Source organism: Podarcis vaucheri (genome assembly GCF_965113315.1).
Source record: "Podarcis vaucheri genome assembly, chromosome: 6".
Lineage (NCBI taxonomy): Eukaryota > Metazoa > Chordata > Lepidosauria > Squamata > Lacertidae > Podarcis > Podarcis vaucheri.
In genome coordinates, this window is record NC_138764.1 from 67,896,719 (window position 1) to 67,918,729 (window position 22,011).

General features: G+C 39.6%; 2 protein-coding genes across 3 annotated transcripts in view; one reads left to right on the forward strand and one right to left on the reverse strand.

Moving 5' to 3' along the window:
- The window catches only part of LOC309535364 (uncharacterized protein), a 123,300-nt gene that overhangs the window by 79,881 nt on the left and 21,408 nt on the right, over positions 1-22,011 (forward strand). Inside the window, exon 3 of the mRNA XM_082228409.1 lies at positions 3,938-4,004. Within this exon, the coding sequence (XP_082084535.1) occupies positions 3,938-4,004 (67 nt within the window). The remainder of the gene's footprint in view (positions 1-3,937; positions 4,005-22,011) is intronic.
- Positions 1-22,011, reverse strand: part of CD34 (CD34 molecule) — a 138,351-nt gene that overhangs the window by 32,057 nt on the left and 84,283 nt on the right. Inside the window, exon 1 of one of the 2 annotated variants that reach the window (XM_082228379.1) lies at positions 8,867-9,044. The exons of the other annotated variant lie outside the window; for it this stretch is intronic. Within the exon in view, the coding sequence (XP_082084505.1) occupies positions 8,867-8,942 (76 nt within the window). The 5' untranslated portion in view covers positions 8,943-9,044. Of the gene's footprint in view, positions 1-8,866; positions 9,045-22,011 lie in introns of those variants that run through there. 2 annotated transcript variants of the gene reach the window in all.

The following is a 22,011-nucleotide window of genomic DNA, read 5'->3' on the forward strand; positions in this document are numbered from 1 at the left end:
CTTATCCACTATTTTGGTTAACATAATAGAAATTTTAAAAAACCCGGAAGAGGGTATTCACCGCTAAAAGCTCTGAAATTTTAGCTACAGGTATATAGTTATATCTGTACAGTTTGTAAAACCTATATGCAACCACCTTTTAGAAATCCTTAAGTTGCTTATCCTGATTGCCCAAGTTCATGAAAAAAGAATTGTTTATCCATTAAAAGCTATCCCTTTAGTAATGAGCATTAAAACCTCAATGAAGAATTAAAAAAATTACTTAGTTCCATGAGATGAAGGTGCCTGGAAAGAAATTGAATTACAGGAAAAGAGATAAGATTTAAATTGGTAGCATTTTAAATAAACTCTAATAGTAATATTTTGTCTCCTTATAAACAGAGCAGGCAGATTTATCTAAATATAAGGGTTTAGGGTGAAATAAACAGCCAACCAAGCAGCACTTCTCACCCATGTTTCATTGTAAGGAAGGACTGGATTATCTTTATTTGCAAAACATGTTGGCTATCATTAGATGTACATATTCAGATTTCAAGACAACGTTCAACATGCTGCACAGGAAAGATTTGAAAACCTCTGTATTCTACTAGTAACCCCTTAATTATGCACCACACTTTGAGGACAGTAGAAAAGGGATGTTTGAATCAACTTGCAAAGCTGATTAGCTGGCAATCCAAATCGCTCCACCAATATAATTCTTTAGACCTGATTTGTACACGAAAAAGGACTTACAATGCATTCTGCAGCCTGATTACAAAAAAATAAATAAATTAAAAAAATAGTTGCTACATTTTGTATCCCCAAGAGCAAGTTAGATCAAATCAAGAACAGGAGACAATATTTTTGTGGCAAAGGATAAATAGAGTAATCAGCGTCATATAGCGCTTTCATAAGTCTTCATGAGTGTGTGCCATTGTTTACATGGACATTAGCAGAAAGTCTTACTTCATTACAATGGCATAGGTCCTAACACTTGGCCTCCCCAAGTGCCACAATCACCCAAACAAAAACTTCTGAATTTTTCCAGATGTTTTAGAAATCACCTTAACATTTTGGCAAATATTTTCTCCACCTCAAATATTGTAAAACAAGGTCCTAATTATTTCTTATTTATTTATTCCTTCTCTGCCACAACCACCCCCAAAATTTCCTACTTTTACACTTCATGTAGATACTTCACACTAAGAAACTTCAAATTGTTCTGTATCGTTAGAGCCCAAAAGATCCTTAACAGCGCACATGGGCATGGAACTTGCCTCAATTGTCACAATTTTATGCACAGCTTCTTTTCATTAGTTTTGGAAACTCTGTATGAATTTATTAGCACCGAGAGTTTGCACTGCATTGCTGAAGCCAAGTGGACACAATAAACATAAAACCACTGGTGTTTGAAGCAGCTACATGTTACAGTTTGCATTTTTTTTAAAAAAAACCCCTTTGTTTATATCAACTAGTTGTTGGAGAGGAATGACATTTTGCCAAGTTTAATATTATTTGCATTCTGCAAACTTTAGCAAAATATCATTTGCTCCAAGTATTGGTCCCCTTTGGCTTTCCAAAGACAATTAACTGAGAACTATTTGTCCCAAATCAAATCAAATAGTCCCCAAGCAACATAAACACATCTTTAAAATGATTTGTCCTCACACAGTCAAACGGAAGTTCTACATCATTACCTACGCTACTCAAATATCTGTCTCCACAGAAACAAATGGAAAGACCTTAACCTTTATTGGGTGAAACTGTGTAAGCTGTGAGGCTAACAAAGGGAGTTTGTATATTTAGCTTCCTCTGTATAATCAATCGTGAGCACACTATTTTTCATACTCCCTGAGAGTGTAATGTAACAGGTAACTCTAGACATGCCTGCTCAGAGGTAAGATCCGCTGAGTGCTGCAGGTCTTATTCCCAGGTAAGTAGGTGTAGGGTTACAGCTTTAATTGATGTTGTAATTTAAATAAAAAGAGCAAACTTTACCAAAAGACTATAATGCACCCATAAATATACTCTTCCATCACAATGTTCACGGCAAGTACACCACGTGACTTCTGAATAATACTGATATACATTACAACAGCCCTCACAAACCTGGTACCCTCCAGATGTTTTTGGACTACAATTCCCATCAGCTGTTGGCCATGCTGGCTGAGGATGAGGGGAGTTGTAGCCCCAAATATCCAGAGGGCACCAAGTTGGCAAAGGCTACCTTACTGGGCTGTTGTTAGGATTGTTGAGATAATTATAACCTTGAACACCAAAAAAATAACCCCACTATAGAAATGATAAATTTCATTACTACTGTTGTTAACCATCCTGTTCTTTAAACTACGCACTCTGCCTAGCAATGTTGGTTTTTAAAATAAGGAATAATACTGCTTAATGAGCTTTTCATAACGTCATTCATCCTCTTCATATTGCTACCACACTGTTCAGACAGGGCCAGTGTATTTTGGACATTGCTCCCCCACTCAGCGCACCAGTATAAGATGTACAGGCTGGTTGCTGAATCTCTCTCTCTCTCTCTCTCTCTCTCTCTCTCTCTCTCTCTCTCACACACACACACACACACACACACCCACACACACACCTGTTGGCTTTCCACATGTGTTATTCTGATTCAGGCACAGAAACCTGTTAACAATTGTTAAGTAAATGTTGCTTTATTAATTGGCTACCACATCTTAGGTGTTCCCATCACCACTGTTTGTGGTTATAGAAAAATTATAGCTCGGGCACATATATAGGCAACAGCCCTCCTTACATGGCAGCCATTTAGGAAACTGCCCTGTCAGGAAGAAGAGGAAAAGAAGTAGAAAGAGGAACTATCACCACAGATGTCTCCACCTGCTGTTGCTCCAGCAGCTGGAACTGGGTTCCTCATGCACACAGCAGGCAACACACGCACTCTACTCTCTCTCTCTCAATCAGTGAAAGTTGTCTGCCTTCTCTCACACCTGACTTTTGTTTCTGCTGTAGATGGCAGGAAGGAGTCTAAGTAAGGTTAAGAGAATTTGAATAACATACATTTGTCAAAGAGCAGAATTTGAAGGGAAAGGGAGGGACAAGTGCTAATGGAGAGAAATGACATTATTTGTTGTTTAATTATGGCCTCTTTGGTCCGCTCAAAACTTCCATACCTAGTATCTATAATATGAGTTATTTTGGGGTAGTGAGAAATAAGATGGGTGATGAAATTGGTGTAACCTGCCCAGCAGGGCCAGCTCCCAAGACTGGGTGCCTGTTGCAGAGCAATAAATGGCACCCTTCCCACCAAATTAAGATGCACAGTACCCAAGGCCATTCAAGTTGTTTTAGCATCTGAGGTAAAAAGTACCTCAAGCACATCTTCTTCCTCCCTGGTAGTAAAGATACAATAATAATAATTTAAATAACTAACAACTTGCTGCGTTTTCATGACATCCAAAATCTGCTGTTCGAGGCAACCGTCATGCTCGGGCTAATGGTAGGGCCACCCCTGCTGCCCAGAGCCCATGAAACAGCATGTGATCTGTGTAAATGTATTCACCAATAAAGGCATACTGTCATGCTAAATCCACAGTGAAGATATAAGGCATTCATATGAGCTTTCGGGTTTCATGCCATAAAGTTCAAAATGTACACTGTTTTGTAATGGCACCAAAAATAGGCAAAGAAGCTGCATGATATACTGCTTTAAATCAATTACATACATGCACAAAGGGGGGGAATAAATATGGCTTACTGTCTCACAGTCTCTAGTGCATGGATATACTTTTGGGAATTACACTTGTATCTGATGATACATGGGGAAATATGAGTAATATTAAAAACATGTATGTCTCTGAGAGAGATTCCATAGACTTTTGAATCAATTTCCAAGACATGCTGAACACAAGTCTTCGCTCAGTAACACTTTGCTCAGTTAAGTCTCACATAATGATTTTATGTGTCTTCTCAGATCTTCCAGATGGTGAACTTGCAACTTTAAAAAGCAACATGAAAAGCAGCCGCAGCTCTCTTAAATGGTATGCCCACTTGTTTGATTGCCCAATTATAACTGGATATTATAATGATAGATTGAATGAGATTAAAAATGAAAATGGGAGGTAGTGGTAAGCACTCAGAGTGCAAAAGAATATCATATTGATCCCATAGCATGCTAGCAGTGATAATGTTCAGATCCATAATTTCATATCTTGGATGAAATGGGAAATAACTGAAACCGAGAGGCCAGGATTACAAATTCCATCAGTATTTATATTTTATTCTTCCAGCAGTTATAACGAGCACCACCTTTGGGGACTCTGAGCTGCATTACTCATGAATCTCTAGCTTTGCTCCTCTCCTGCCATGTGGCAGGAATTCAAAGGGTGGAGTCCCTTTCCCTCTGGAAATATCCGATAAAATTCTACGCTTTCCCCCTCCTGAACCCTTTTTCCTATTCCATATGGCCCAGACAGGATTTGGGTGTGGGCTTTTGCAGTCATGAACAATGCCAAAAAAGGGCGAAGAGAATGTGGGAAGGAGAGAGGATGACAGCTTAAGCCATTACATCATTGCAGGCATGCTCACCTAATCAACACTCAGACAAAACTGATAAAAGAGATTTTTGCTTGGCTGCTAGCCTGCTATTTCAATAGCTAATTCTTCAGACAATGGATTTAATTATATGAATATCTGGGTTCTATAATCTTTGTAAACTTTGAAGCCTGACTGAAATAATTTGAATGTAATTGCTTGAATATTTCACTTCAGCTCAGGTAATTTGTCTTTTAGTTGTTTATTAACTATTTGAATTTAAATCTGTAATGATTAATCGCATTATGAATGTTCTCTTCTAGACTGCACTTAAGTCTAACTGAATGAACACACCATCTCATAGGTACACATTTCAAATAAAATTAATCTGTAAATGTCAAAATGAAATTTAGCATCCAAACTGTATAGCTATTAATTTGTAGGGAATGTCAGGTTCAGGCTACTTGAATATTCCATTACTCATGCCAAAGGTAACTTTACTTGAACCGTTAATTTAATATTTAAGCATCTTTTATGAGGCCAAAAGCAACATCAAAAACATTATCTTGACATGAAAAGCAGAAGCTGGCTTGTATATTGATATAGTTTTCTAAATAACATAATTAACAATCAGCTGTGATTGCAACATTCTTATTTAAAACAGATTGACCACAAACATGGTGGTCATCAGGACTGAAATCTGGAATGTCAGATCCACTTCAAGGGGTAAAGCTTCCTACATAGCATGGACAGACAACATGGCACCCTCCAGATGTTGTTATATCCCCTGCAGGATGGCTAATAGTCAGGGATGATGGGAGTTGGAGTTCAATAATATAAGGAGGGCACTGTGTTACTACTCCTGTATATAAAAATCACACTTGCAAATCATATTTAGACATGGTTGAGATTGCCACATATGACATGGTAGTAGTCTTCTCGGTAGTGGCGCCCGCCCTGTGGAATGCCATCTGATCAGATGTCAAGGAAATAAACAACTATCTGACTTTTAGAAGACATCTGAAGGCAGCTCTGTTCAGGGATGTTTTATTGTATTTTTAATATTTTGTTGGAAGCCGCCCGGAGTGGCTGGGAAAACCCAGCCAGATGAGCGGGGTATAAATAATAAATTATTGTTGTTGTTATATGCTTTTTGCAATATTGAAGTTGTTTCCATGTAGGAGTTTTCTCTTGCTTCAGACATTATGTAGTGGTAAACATATATTTGTTTCTTAGCATACACACATGGAGGGGGGCTATAGGCAATCCTAGCTCCCTAGTAGCATATAATAGGCATGTTTATAAAAATATTTTTGTTGCATTCCTACATGTGCACATAAAACAGTGTAACTTTGTTAACAGTGTGCGTGAACTATGAAATCACAGCGAAAATCAAGTTAAATAAATAAACAAATAAAGTTACAATAAGATGCTCTCAGAACATACTGTAAGCCATCTTTTTGGTAATTGGGAAAACTGACCTTATTTTCATATAAATCAGTGGGAGTTGAGAAACTAGCATCTCACAATAGATGTCTTGCAGAACCTTGCAGGATCAGATCAATGTATCACTTGATGCCTCTGAATGTCATCAAGTGTACTACTATCTATGCAGAACAAAAACCCTAAAAGCTGCTTCACAATCGTGTAGGCTATGGTTACATTTCTGTTTGCTGTGGTAAACATGTAATGTGTGAAAGGGAGTTATGTATGACCTAAGAGCTGTGGGCATGCAGAGAACATGTGCTGGAAAAATGTGACTGGCTTAGGTTTACCAGTTCAAGTCTACAGTGCGTTTGGATGTGTATAATTCATTTTTGCACTTAATATTTTTACCCACACATACCTCAAGGTAGCCTGGGAAAACACAACTGATGCTGAAAATTAGGAACAAGAAAATGACATACTATCCAACATGCAAACAAGAAAATGACATACTATCCAACATGCAAACAAAGTGTTGTTTACCTCCTCCCACAGTACTACAATTCCTAGCACCCTTAACAAACTGCAACTACCAGGTTTCTTGTGGGGGTGGGGTGATTTAAATGTATGTTGTGTACACAGCCAGTGGACCAAGGGGGGGGGGAAACGGACATTTCCTCAACTACCTAGTGCCACCTCACAATACTGTCACTGTAGGAATGTATCTGTAAATTACTCTTGTTCTTAATGTGTTTAACTAACTTTATTCAATCAATCAATCAATCAATCAATCAATCAATTAATCAATCAATCAACCAATCTGTATACCACCCTAAGTCTGAAGATCTCAGGCGGTTCACAGCATAAAAAAACAAAATAAAAACAATTACATCTTCAGAGAAATGCATGGTTTTAGCTGATAGTCTTCTGAACCATATTCAGTTTGATTAGTATATTTCTGAAAGTTAGTAATAGTGTACTGTACGTTCTAAGGTGATGGAGGTTTTGGCATGGGATTTACTTGCATGCCATGATAGAACACAAATTAAGCCCAATTGTTTTTCATGTTTTAGAGAGGGAAATCCAGCACGTTCACAGCCCAAGATATGGTGACTACTAGCTTTACTTACCAAAACAAAAACAATGTTTCCCTAATAGAAAATGCAAGCTCACTGATGAGGATATATCTAGGCAGCTAAGCAAGCTTCGTATGCCTGCATTCCACCACTGCTTTAACTATGACATAATGCTTTTCATGCATACATTTCTAGGCAATATGCCCAAGAAGATAAAGTATTATTGCAGAAGACGAAGCCAAGACACACAGGCGTAAAATTACCTTGAAAATATTTGCCAAGTGTAGACAGGAGCCAAAAACAGAACCCTATGTGCATCTTCAAAATGCTAATTCATGTGTTGGAAAGCATCTCTGATTGCGATGGAAATCCAGCTCTAGTTGTACATAACTAATGGACCTGGATGCATCTTCTCATTCACATTAGAAGCCTTTCAATGTAGTATGAATGAGAGTCACAATAGACAGATGCATGCCGATTCCTATCTTTATTCAACATTGGACTTCATTGGTAAATGTGCTTACGTGATTTTCTCCCTAGCTGGATCAAGTAATTGTGTGGAGCGAAGCCTACTTTTAAAGGGAAAAGAGTATCATATTGCTTTTTCAATTACTAGATAAAATTAGATAAAATTTCAAAAGGGTTTAATAAAGTTCAACACTGAACTTGCAGATACTGCAGCAGTAGCAATTCCACGTGTGTTTTTTTTAAAAAAAACCTTTATCTGGATGTTAGAAAGCCAGCCACAAGACAATTTTCACACATGACACTGAAAAAGCAGACCATATTATATTTATTTGTTTACAAAGTTAATTGCAGCCACACAAATTAGGCCGTACTTTGCTTTTTCCTTTCAAAATCTTCGATTTTTAAACCTGAATGGTTTAAAACATGAGGGCAATTAATTGCATAGCCACCAAAGTGATGTCCCTGACACATGCTGTGACCAGCTGCAGACACACATCTCTCCTGCTCACTTGATGTACATGGGCAGCAAATACAACTGTCATATGAACTATGACTTGGCCAGTAGATGTAAGAAGGAAAAACAAAACTCCGCAAAGTAAATAAACAGGCCGTGCCAGCTTCAGAGCAGGATAAGCACGATCCTTTGGGGAGTACTAAAAAGTGCAATAAACATTAAAAAGACAGGAATACAGCCCAGTGAGTTGTCTAAGGAGGGTCTTATGGTCTAGTGGATAAAGAGAAATTAAAATAGTCTGGCTGCAAAAGTGTGCAAAATACACAGTTGTGCTATACATACACTGTGCAGTACCTTCAACTTAGAAAATAGCAACATAACATTCCCTAATCATTACTTTTTTAAGTTGTACAAACAAAATGCATAAGCATTCAAAAATAGTAACAGTAATTACCAAAAGTAGTCAGTTGTGCCAACTACTATAGGCTAGCAGGCTACAAACAGACGCTCTCAGCTACACAGTCTAGGATTTTATGTTTAATAAAAATAATGTATGTTAGTCTCTGGGATACTGAAGCCTTGCTAATAATCACTGGAGATATCTGGTATGGAGAATTGCAAAACCATGAATAAAATGTGTGCATCTAATATCCTTCTGTATGCCACTTCTGCACATGGGCAACTATACAACCTGCAAAAATTCTATATGCCACTACTTAGAGTATTTTAGTTGTGTGCACTATTCCTTTACATGCTATGCATTCTGTTTACCAGTTTGCTTCTAATGTTATTAGCATCTAGCCATCTAGCAGATATTACAAGAGATAAACTTCCGTCAGTATTCAATAACTATGGCACAGGCAGAACAAGATTCATTCTTCATTTTCTGTCTGCAAGTAACACAGCAGTTGTAAGGGTCCACCCCCCCTCCATACCAAATACTCACCCAGCAGGCTCAAAGCACAGAACACTGTCCAGAATAAATGCCTCTCCTTCAGTACTTTAAAACTCCACTGTAACATTATTTCCAACGGTGAACTGTTAAGCAGTGCCTATGAGTAAAAGTGAGGTCAGTACTGAGTTCGATAGGATTCCCTTCTAAAAGATGTTTCCAAACCTCTGATCTCATTGCTTTATATAGTTCTCACATTTGTTAAACTTCCGCCCTACAATATTACATCAGTTTAACTCTTTCCTGGAAACTGCTTTCTATCACTGTGGACAGGACATCCCCAGAATTTAAAACTGTGCAAAAATGTCACAGAAAGGTTTTTGAAGGTAATCTAACATGAACACTACATAAGTAGAGAATGTAAATGCACATTTCATGTGTTATAACAGCAACATGGTGCATGTCAGAATTTTTCAGAATTTTAAAAACTGCAAACAGATCACAAATCATTGGAGGGGACTTGGGAAAAACCTTACAAGAATTCAGTTCTGGCTCCTAGTACTACAAAATAAGCAATGGTAGAGTGAAGGGAAAAAATGAATAACTTAATGTGAATTAACATCAAGTTAACCCAGGAGGGGACATTGCCTGTAGCTGGAAACATTCTGAAACGTAAGCAAGCATGATTTTCAAAACCAATGAAATTAGTCCTTATTTTATTTGGGTGTCACTGCAAGTAACAAGAAGCTTCATTGTCACTGGATTTCTCTAAATTAAATGAGATAAATTACACTAAAAACATTTTGCTTGCCTTTCTTTTAATTACTTCACACATACAAGTGTTAACGCTTTACCATAGGATTCTTCCACACAACAAAGCCACAATTCCACCTAAACTAGAGAGGAAGTGGATTCACATATGAAGCTGCCTTAGACATTGGCACAATTAGCCCAGTATTGCCTCCTATTACTAGCATTAGCTGCCCAAAGTCTGCCTCACAGAGAGGTCTTTGATTTCTCCTGCTAAATCTTTGTTTTCACCCGAGATGCTAGGAGTTCAACCAGGAACTTTCTGCATGCAGAGTATATGCTGAAGAAGTGTGCATGCACACGAAAGCTCATACCAATAACAAACTTAGTTGGTCTCTAAGGTGCTACTGGAAGAGACGCGGGTGGTGCTGTGGGTTAAACCACAGAGCCTAGGGCTTGCTGATCAGCTAGCAGTTTAAAAGCACATCAAAGTGCAAGTAGATAAATAGTTACTGCTCTGGCGGGAAGCTAAATGGCGTTTCCGTGCACTGCTATGGTTCACCAGAAGCGGCTTAGTCATGCTGGCCACATGACCCGGAAGCTGTACACCGGCTCCCTTGGCCAACAAAGTGAGATGAGCGCCGCAACCCCAGAGTCAGTCATGACTGGACCTAATGGTCAGGGGTCCCTTTACCTTTAAGGTGCTACTGGAAGGAATTTTGTTATTTTGTTTCAACTACGGCAGACCAACAAGGCTACCTACCTGTAACTAGAGTATATGCTGGACCACTAAGCTTCGGCCCTATGCTCTGACCTCTATCAATGCAGCAGAACCTCTGATGTGAAACTACATGCATTCATCTTGCAGGTATATGGGCTTGTACACACGACCAGAACCCTGGAAAAAACAGGGTCCTTGAACATGCAGAGAGTCTAGATGCATAAAGCTTACGTGCACATAGGCGCTATGCAGAGGTTCTGCTGAATGCACAGAAGTCAGAAGTAGAACCAGAAGAGCTTATATTGCATATGCCTTTCCTCCCACCTCTGTGGTCCATCTTCTGTTCCACACTTTATTCTCCCATGCCATCCTTTTATGTTAGCAGGCTTCATATATTACATTGACATTGAGTGTGGCACTCCCCCTACCCAGTAAGTATAAGTAGCAGTCAATGTTGGAGAGCAGTATCAGAGCAAACTATAGCATTGTAACCATCTAGGCACAGATGGGGAAAGGGAGGGGGAATCTAGACAAGCAGCCATTTTTGGTAGAAACCGCATGTTAAGTGTAAGAGAGGTGGGGAACTTCTAATATTATTGGACTCCCAATTCCCATCAGCCCCAGCTGGCACAGTCAATTAAAAAAGTGCAGCCCAAAATTGTGCAAAATCACAGTCAATTAAAAAAGTGCAGCCCAAAATTGTGCAAAATCATGGCAGCCACTTTGACCACAGTCCTTTTGTGAGAAGAAAAAATGACATGTCCCGTTTTTTCTGGGGCACTTGACAGGCATGAGGTAGTTCTGATCTTTGCTAAAGGTACATCACTGCTGCCCACTGGTGGATGAATGGGGGCACGCGTGGGGAGCGCACAACCCCCAGCACCATCAAGGAGGGCGGTACCATCGTGACTGCCCCCTCGCACATGCGCTGTGCACCCCCCACCGCACTGGGTGCCATGCCCCCGTGGGTGGCGCGCCACACCCCGGGATGTGCACCAGCCACGCCCACGCCTGCTCACAGAAATTCTGATTTTAGCATTTCTGGCCAAATGCAAAAACAAATATTTTATTGGAAGACCATCTTTCTACTGCTGTTAAGGGTAAAAGACCCCTGGATGGTTAAGTCCAGTCAAATTCAACTATGGGGTGTGGCTCTCAACTCTGCTTTCAGGCTGAGGGAGCCGGCATTTGTCTACAGATAGCTTTCCAAGTCATGTGGCCAACATGACTAAACCACTTCGGGTGCAACGGCCCACTGCGACAGAAACCACAGTGTACGGAAACGCTGTTTACCTTCCCACTGCAGTGGTACCTACTGTGATTATCTACTATCTTCTACTGCCGTAGATTAATGTTAATACCCTTCCCAACCTCTGGGAGGTTTATATTTGAACTTGGGGGTGAGGTGGGATACACAAGTTTAATTTGTGTGATTCAAAATTACATGGGGCACTGTAAAAAAAATTTTTTTTACAATAAACCATAGTAATAATAATTACATGAACCTGAAAAGTATGAGCAGAATTCCCCATACTTAGTAGGCCATCCTATATTTTTCAACCTATAAATTAATTTTCATAGAGACTCCCTAATGAAAATTAGAATACACTTTCCTGCAACTGAGAAAACATCATTATCATGGATATACGGTTATAACCGTGAAGATAAACTCACTTATTTTATGGAAACATGATAAGCAAGGAAATTCCTTAGTAGATTATTTTTTAATTTATATTCATTTACTGGCATAATAGCTTTTATTTTTAGCTTAGGACCGGAAACTATCACTGCAGGGGAAACATCTGTTGTTATAATATTTTGTTTCAGTTTATATATATATATATATAGAGAGAGAGAGAGAGAATGATTTATACTCCTTTTTTCTTTCTTTTTTTTGCTATCACAGCTCAGTGACAGGTATAAATATCCCAAATTAAGGAGGACAGAGTGAAAGATAATTAAAAAATAAAAAGTGAAGCTAGTGTCTTCAAGATGGGTTTAAGGTGCACACATTTCAAATCCTTGTCAAGTGTGTTAATAAAATGCCAGGTCTTATCCCACTTTTTGAAAGAAGAATCATGCTTCATTATTTTATTAAGGTAAGAGAAGAGGCAAAATTGCTACAATTAAACCTCAAGCTCATCAGATATGACAATGATGTCTCTAGGTCTCTGTATAATGAAGGAAATTAATGTGGATCAGAAGCAAAATATTCTTGAAATGTTCAGGATGTTTGATTACTGGGACATTGAGCTGATCTTCCACTGGGGGCTTGTGCCTAAATAAATAAGCCCCCGTCTCATCCCTAAACATAAGTACTCCACTGCATTACTTCATCCACTTTCCTTACCCCTATTTTAGTCATTCACTAAAAAAGAGTTGCAGGAGGAAGAGCTCTAGCACAGAGGTTGGCAACCTAAGGCCCGTGGGCCGGTTCTGGCCCATGAGATTCCTGGAACCGGCCCACGGCCGTTCTGTGGATCGGTGTGGGGAGTTTGTGCTCCCCCCCCCCGTGGCGCCATTTCTTTTCTCACTGCGGGGACTGACTTCAGAGTCGGAAGAGGGCCAGAAATAGCATGTGTGCATGCACGGGTGCGCACGGGCATGTATGCTCCGGCCCACGAGAGGTCTACGGGGGAGTGGATCGGCCTGGCCTCAAAAAACATCGCCAACCCCTGATCTAACATATATTTAAGTTGTTCAGTTGTATTCCATGCATAGAAGCAGGGCTTTTTTCAGATGGAACTCGCTGGAACTCAATTCCAGCACCTCTCAGGTGGGTTCCACTGCCATTATTAAGAGAACAGCAAAGATCCCCCGTGTTGCAAACAGAAAAATCTGGCAATCTAAAAGCAACACGACAGGCTAATAATTTGATTACAACACTTTATTATAGCTACTAAATTGTATCTTCATTCAGAGTCAAGTGGCATACAATATATACAAGGTAACACCAAAATAAGTATAAATTCCCAACCTGTGGAGCACCAACTTCTTTCAGCGTGTTCACTGCTAAATATATGAATAAGTTGTGAATATAACCAGGCGCATCCGTGCTGTAGTTGGGACTTTATACTTATTTTGGAAAGCATGTTGCCTCAAGCTTGAATCATTCTCTGTTTGATACACCATTGAAAAAATTCCCTACTTTGGGAAATTCTCTGAAGTCACATTAGTTGGTGTTACCTTGTATATATTGTATGCCACTTGACTCTGAATGAAGGTACAATTTAGTAGCTATATAAAGTGTTGTAATCAAATTATTAGCCTGTCGTGTTGCTTTTAGGTTGCCACATTATAAGAGAACAACCAGTTCATGGTGAGTTCTGGCACCTCTTTTTCGATAAAAATAGCACTGCGTAGAAGCTATGCATAAAGGATCCCATAGGACTATCTGCACTTGGGTGCAAATGTCCAGGGGCTGGGACTAGTTCCTTGCATAATGTCACAGGCAGAACCCGTACCATGGTCCTATTGCTCTCTTCTTCACCCATATTTTGTATGCATGGAGAACAACTGAACAGGGTTTTACCTAACCAGTTAAATTCTCATTATCATTGAATGTATTTTTCAAGTAAGTGACATAGGATTACAATCACAAAATCACTGGACTGAAATATATGCAAGCCATGTTAATCAGCTCCTTGTCCTATGACTCACACCTTCCATTTAGGTTAACACCACACTAATTCACTGACTATCTGTGGTGATAGTTAAACCTTCATCCTCAATGCATTTCCTAAAATCATTAGTCCTGACACTAGTCTGCGGGGACAGTGAAAGTTAGACAGCTGCCACATAATTTGCACTCCTGGTCTCTGACCCAGATGGCTCAATATACTGCAGGCAAGCAGTATATTTCCATTTTTTTTTTGCATTTTTTTGGACAATTTCTTACTAAGCAATTTTAAAGCCACCTTAACAGTTCGCTTTTGCTTGTTTGTTTAGAATCATGGAAAGGGCCTTAAAACATCATCTACTCCAAATCTCTGCCAATGCAAGAAACCAGATCCCTGCATTGGCTGATATTTGGAAAGCAGCCTTTACTCACAACCTTGCTTTCTGGTTTCTTTATGGCTCAACAATGTTAGCTTATTTTCAATAACAGCAAATGGATCATTTTTAAATAATTGACTATAGTATACATTAATTATCCATGTGACAAATTGTGGCAACTCCCCCCCCCATTTTTTGCCCATATGATGAGACAATTAGAATGCATTTTTTTCTCTTAGTAAGAATGCTATGATTCTATAACATGCAAGTCAATTTCTGAGAGGAATGTCATGCAGGGTAAACTTCAGGAAGCAGAACCTGTATGACATTTTTATGCTACTTCCCCCTCCCCACCTGTTTTAATAAATATCCCAGTGTATTATACAAGCAAGAGTTGATTAATGCAAAGGTTCAGAATCAGGTTTTAGTTTCAGTATAAGGGCTGTGTCCTGGAACACACAAAGTAATACTAAAGGGGGAAAAACAATCTGAGCATGCACAGAGTGCCTTTCTCTGACTGTTGGGTAATACCAGTCTACCTCCACACATTCAGGATTAAGGAACAGTGTTCAGACTAGAAGGGCTGGGGCCCATTAGCATCTTACTTTTCATTCAGCACTTCAAACAAATGATACGTAAGGTGGTCTTCAGAAGTCTGAGATGGGACCACCATTCTTCTACAAGGAAGTTTTCACACAAACAAAACCCAGATTGTGCAAAAACATGAAGTCATGTTGACTTTTAACTTCATACATACCAGCAAAATAAAAATATGATATCATCATCACATAACGTATCTCCTTGACAGCCACATCATTAATCCCATTGATTTGGTAAATGTGAAGTGCAGTTTCCTGCAGCTAACACACCCTCTGCTTTGGTACTCACACCAAACTGCTCCTGGAGCTGCCCCACATATTCATTCATTGATATTTGCATGGAACATGTTGTCATTACATAGCCAATATTATAAAAACACCCCATGGTATATACCACCCACATCATAAATTCAAGGCACTGTTTCTGCCCTAAGAATTTAATAGTCTTCCTGTTTTTGTACTTAAAAGCAGGGAGCGGGGCATGAGTAAGAGCATAAGATCCCTCATTCCCCCAGCCTCTTAACTTACACAACTAACATGTTAATGATCTCTGGTACATGCCAATTGTAGGTTTGCCCTCCACAGAATTAATTGTCACCCACTCACATCAGGTTTCCCAAATAAAACACAAAGCCAGCTATGGCCCATTAATTTAAGAATCGTCTAGTAGCAAAACACTATAGTTATAGGAGTCAGCCAAGAGGACCATATCCGTGAATCACTGAAAGCCATTTTGGTGTTAATCCATATGCCCTTCCTGTTTGGCTCTGCAGAGCGCTTAGGACAATAAAAACTTCACCCTGTGATTGGTGGTTTTTAGGTATTTTCAAACATAAATTTTATTATAGTCTAATACAGTTTTGAAACATAGCAAAATAAGAAAGATAAGGTTTGCTTATAACTATGAAAGCTTCTAGACTACCTAGGAAAATGTCAGATTGTTAAAAACAACAACGGGGACAGGTACAATAAGTGGGAATGGCAAGTGTATGGAACTGGTTTTCTACACAGTGCACACACATCTCTTGCAATCTTCTGTCAAGACAAGCACAAGGTATTCTCACCGTTCATGAACACATTCCATTCAAGGAGGGCAGAGAGCAGGAAGAGGTGTGGTCTGTGGAGGGAGCATAGCCTAAGGAAAGTCTCAAGGGCCAGATAGAGAGGCATGAAGGGCTTCATTTGGCCCCTATCACCCATTTGGCACTATCACCCCTGACCCTTAGTCAATGCTGGCTGATGCTGACGCCATGTTGGCTGGTGGGCACCACTTTGACTAATCCTGCTTAAATCAGTTAGAATTGCATTACCTACCTCTCCCCTTCAATGAAAGGCCATTTATTCCCATGGACACATCAGTTAGGCAATGAGCCCAGGTAGATATTTCGTTTCTATGGGATCTTAGGTCAATATCTGCTTGGAAACCTCAGTTCTTGCTAAGATTCTTACCCATACTAGTTTATTTTAAAAGTTCCAGCTGTCTGGCTGCTGTTATTAACCCACAGGTAGTGTGGAAAAGCCAGGGAATTATCTTGTAATTGCTGTCGTGTTTGTAGAGTTGCAACTCAGGCTTATTGTAAATTCTCCTTGAGAAATTATTACATGTTTTTGCTGAGGGAAAAATCAATCTGTTTTCAGAAAAACAAGCAGATTTTAGGAAAGGCGTTTGCACAGGCAAGTTTTAGGGAAGGATGATAATTGACCTTTCACATTTAATTGCTACCCACTGTTTACTGAGAAAGGTTTTCAGACTTCATTGATTGGAGAGGAATGTTTGTTCCTCATAAATGCAGGCCGTCTCTGGAAGAAATAAGCAGCCACTGGTATTGATCCCCAGGCTGTTGATGAGATGAAAGATGAAATAGCCAAATCTGCCAGTAAAAAAGATCAAGAATGTTTGAGAACATTCCCCTGAGTTTCTCCACAGATTTGTAGCATTTCTCCAAACCGTCACATCAGGTGTTTTTCATCCATAATGAGTGCAGTTCATTGAATTCTGGGCTGTTTCAATGGGCCTTTCCACTTATGACATTTCTGTCCCCATATTATAGAAAAGGAACTGGTGAACTTTGCCTGAGGACATGCTCTCCACAATGGGAAAGTCTTTAAAAATATATATATGTAAGAGAGACATGAAATTGAGCAAAGGATGAATGCTCAATATATCCTTTCTCTTTTTTAAGGAAAATATTAACAGAAAAATGTTTTCAAGTGGCAGGTAAAAATGCTGTCACTACTAGCTAATTACAACACAGAAGAGAACACTGCTGTAAGGTATAATTTAGAGCTACCATGATGCAATGAGTAGGACTTAGGGCAGAGTTCAAATCCTTACTCTTTTTTTAAAAAAAATATTTTTTATTAACAGGCCAATCACATCACATTATCCAAATCACATTAGTTCCAAATTATACAGCCAAATTTTAAATTTTGTTGGGGGTGCCCATTCATCAAGCTCCGCACGAGTCCAAAACTCTGAACGAGTCCAAACATCACTTATATTACTGCTTTAATTAGACAGTTCTATCCAGTTCAATCCAGATAGTCCTTTATTACTTTCTTTCTCTTCTTGTTGTTATCGTATATTCCTTTCTTTGCGATCTCTGATAATTTTCACAAGCAGATTGGCAGGCATCCTTGTGTGGATTTTGTACTCTTCAAAGATCATATCGCCCAGGGACAGCCTCTGTTCAACGCTTCCATAAAAAGAATTAATCTTCGGTCTGTCCTTTACTTTTCTCAGGCTTGCCAAATAAATCAAATGAGTCAGGAGGCTCTGTCAGGACAAACTTGCGTTCCAACATTCCTTCTCTTTCAAAAAATCCTGATTCTCCTCCTCCTGTCCTTCTTTCTCCGGCAAGCCTGTCTTGGCGAGACGCCATTTTTTAACTGCATCATAAAAAATTTCCTCGTTCTCACCGTTCACCAATCCTCTCTCCTGTTGTAATCCATCCCACACAGTTCTTGAATTTCTGCTTGTGATTAATAAAAACGCAACAATCTTATTTCTATCTGGGGTGAAGGCTTATTAATATCACATCGTGCAAAGAGGGGGGGAAAGTTTTTTCCTCCACCCCCCCTTCATTCCAAACATACAGTCTCCTAGTGGTGATTCATCAGAAGATTTACTTATCCATCCGTCACTCCCGGTCACAGAGATCCATTACTCAGCAATCTTATCTCTCAAACATTACTTGATATATGTGCTTCAGCTTCGTTCCAATCTTATGTTTCCAATTATAATTCCGAGCTGAAGCTAACCAGCATGCGCTAATTGGAATCGGCGTCAGGAAGATCTGACTTCACCGAGGGCTCGTGCCAAGTGTTCGGCACCCCCATCTCTCGGATCAGGGGGTGCATTGTGAACACCGCTGGCAAGGCAGCGCCCCCACCTCCTGGGGGGGGGGGTAGGAAGACTGCATACTTCCCATAGCAGCCCCTTAATTACCTCGTGTGGGTCAGAGAGATGTTATTGTCGGCCATCTTCCAACGCGCCACTAGGTGGCCCCCCGAGTTCAAATCCTTACTCAGCCATGAAGTTTACTGGATGATGTTGACCAAGCCACTGTCTCAGCCTAATCCACCTCACCATGGTTGTGAAGACAAAATGGAAGAATATATATATGCCTTATGAGCTCTTTGTAGAAAAGATGGGGTGAAAAATTAAATAAATAAAATTGCCTACTTTGTTCACAACTCTGCCTCCCACTCACTCTTTGTTTGTTTATTTCAATTTATAGGCAGCTTTTTAAACCTGGCAGTTTCCAGAGCAGTGTTTAATGAAAGTTAAAACAATTATATCAACAAAATTATATCACCCACAATGCGGTAGTAATAGAATCAGTTGCCAAACATGCAACTGATAAATTTTTGTCTTTCATAGTTTGGTTGTAAATTGTTCTTTTACTGAAGGAAAACATTTCAAATAAGCAGAACCTTTCCAGTTATTCACTAAAACTTCAAAGCTATTCATGTGCTTCACAGTTAGGAAACTGGGTTTTTTGTGTAGAACCGAAAACAGTAGCATTTCTGTAGGTTTTATTTAAGAGTTGTTGTATTTAAGCACCTTTCAGCTTGGGCTTTAAAAGCAGTTTAAATTAAAATGAAGCATTGCAATAATACAGCAAAAACAAGTCTCCTAGTTTAGGTTTAGAAGATTTTTCTCATGGTATCAATGCATCACAGGAGTAAATAATGCTAAGCAACACATGCCCTGAGGTGAGTCCATGTTGGTTGCTCATGCATATGCGCAGCACACAGAGAAAAGTGGCACCAGCATATTATCCCCATGGGTATGACAGCAGGAAAGATAGAAAGCTAGACCAGGAGCCCACTAGCTTCCTGTCCAAATTCTCTCCACCCCATTTCAAAAGCATTTCTTTCCTGTAATGCTACAAAGCAGCTAAATAAAGGCACCACTAAATGTTAGGAACTCTGGATCTGAGAACATTCATTTTGTTTTAATTTTACCCTATAAATGATCAATGGTGTGTGTTTTTTAAATTTTAGTTTTTGCCCATTTTTTGGACCAATCATTAAAAAAAAGATTATATGAGAACAAGGTTAAAGTATCTGAAGAAGGTATCTGAAGGTATCTGAAGAAGTGTGCATTCACACAAAAGCTTATACCCATAACAAACTTAGTTGGTCTCTAAGGCGCTACTGGACAATTTTTTAATTAATTTATTTATTTTGACTGCGTCAGACCAACATGGCTACCTACCTGAAGGTTAAAGTTTGGTTTTCTTTAAAATTGCATTAGATAGGCAACAATATGCCCTCTAGATTTTTTGCATTAGATAGGCAACAATATGCCCTCTAGATTTTTGTTGGACTACAATTCCCATCATTCTTGCTCATCAGCTACTATGGCTAGGGCTGATGGGAGCTAAAGTTCAACAATATCTGGTGTTGGAATTCAGCATCACATTGGCTACCTCTGCTTGAAAGGATAAAAAGATCCATATGTCACCTTGGTATGGATTTGATTATTTCTCTTTGTCAAATAGAATAATTCATTGGAAGAGTTACTTACTTTTAAGTGAAAATTGTTTGTCAGGTGATTATTGTTTTCATTCCTATAGACCTACGCTTTAAATTTAAGTTTTTGCAACACAGTTTTATAAGTTTTTCGTTTTCATCCAAATATGCTAGAGGTCTTTTCCCACATACTGTTTTATATTCTCGGTTGTTGTTTTTTTACAGCACTGGGCAGGAGCCTAAGAAACCTTTCACAGTACATCAAGCGAAAGCTATAATTCCCAGGCAATACTCTCCATGTGTAGGAGCTCCTGGGATCACTTCAAAACAAAATATGTGAGAGCAAAACATTATGTTGGAATCGGCTTTAGATTCTTTGTATGGTGGGGTGGGTGGAGGAAAGGAACTGTATGGGAACAGAAGATTTTTATAACTGAAAGGATCCAAATTTGGACATTTTCCCTCCTCAACCACAAATCACTTGCCAGCTCCCTGCACTCACAACACTCATACACAATTTCTTCCAGCTCTCAGCTTCTCATGATGGCCTCTCAGGTTCCCACATATCTTCCCCACAAAGAGTTCTTTATTTATGACTGGGCCCTTCCCTGCTGCATTCAGTGGTAGAGCATCTGCTCTGCATGCAGAAGGCCCCAGGTTTAATCCTGGCATCTCCGGGTAGGGCTGGGAAAGACGCCTGTCTGAAACATTGGATAGCCAGGGCTCACCAGAGAAGACCAGGTGTGGGGAACCTTTGGAACTCGATGTGCTTGAATTATAACTCCCATGGGCCATGCTCCCATGCTGATGGGAGTTGTAGTTCAGCAACACCTGGAAGTCCACTGGCTCCCCCCTCCTGATGTTGACAGCACTGAGAAAGGTGGACCAATTGTCTCAACTCAGAATAAGGGAGCTTCCCATGTTTCACAAGGTTAGAAAACTTGTAGTTGCTCAGTCACTCCTTTCTGAGGCTATGAAGGAACATTTGAGGAAAAATTTCTTATTGTACAGCCGGGATTCATACCACACATACCTCTGTTATACATTATTCACTTACTGCAGTTGCTGTCAGAGAGCTCTTCGTCTTTGGGGAAATCCATGCAATAGGGAATAATGTCTGAATGTCTCTTCTGAGCGTTTTAGTTTAAATGCACCGAATCTCTGCTTGTTGAGAATATGGAAGGGTTCATCATCAATAAGCAGAGAAAGCTGAAGGTGATAGAAATCACACTCACATGCAGTCAAGGAGCTCTCTGTGCACTTTCTAATTTTCTAGCAACTTTCCTACCAGCTCCTAGAGGATATTGGTCAGTGGCTGCTTCTATATAGGTGGCTCGTAGCCACCTATGTATATATGGATTACAGGTGGGGACAGAATACAGGCTGGTATTTTGAAGACAATGATGTGTGGCCATTGCAAAACAACAACAACAACAAAACTTACATGTGCTGATTCCACAATAAATTGCTGTCTGGAAGCACTGGCAGTGAACAAATTATGTCAGTTCTGGAGAAAACGAGTTGTGTGGAAGCAATCTCAGCCAAAGGGTAACTGCTTGATCAGTCTTGTTAAATAAACAGCATTAGAACCTTATTTTACTTTCACTTAGCTTCTTTACCCTAGAGGCAGAAAATACCTTTTTTAAGATAAAGAAAGAAAGAAAACCAGAACATTTGCCCTGCATCCCATTCCAGTGATCAAAGTAATACTGATCTTCCTTTAAAAAAAGAAAAAGAAAAAAGAAATGTCAAGCCTGTCTCAGCCCAAAGTCTTATTGCCTTCATTACTCCCCAAGGCCACTCCGCAGCAAGAAGGAACTCTCTTTCACAAAGGAGAGCAAACAGGAGTAAACCAATTGGCCCTCTATAACCAAATTGTGTTTGTTTTGCACAGCTTCAGTCAGGGTAAAAGTTTGTTCTACTGCTGCACCTGTTTCCATATGTGTCTGAAACGCTGAGAGAGATGCAGCGAGAGATGCAGTTTGCATCTGTGCTCTCAGCAGCTTCCAGTTTTAAAGAGATGGTAGACCAAACTTGAAATTCCCCCAAGGACCACAATCTGCCCACCGGATGTATGTTGTTTGAGCCTGTTTGAAACCAACCCTTATCAAATCATGTCATACACTTTCTCTTTCCTTTCCTAAACTGCCTGT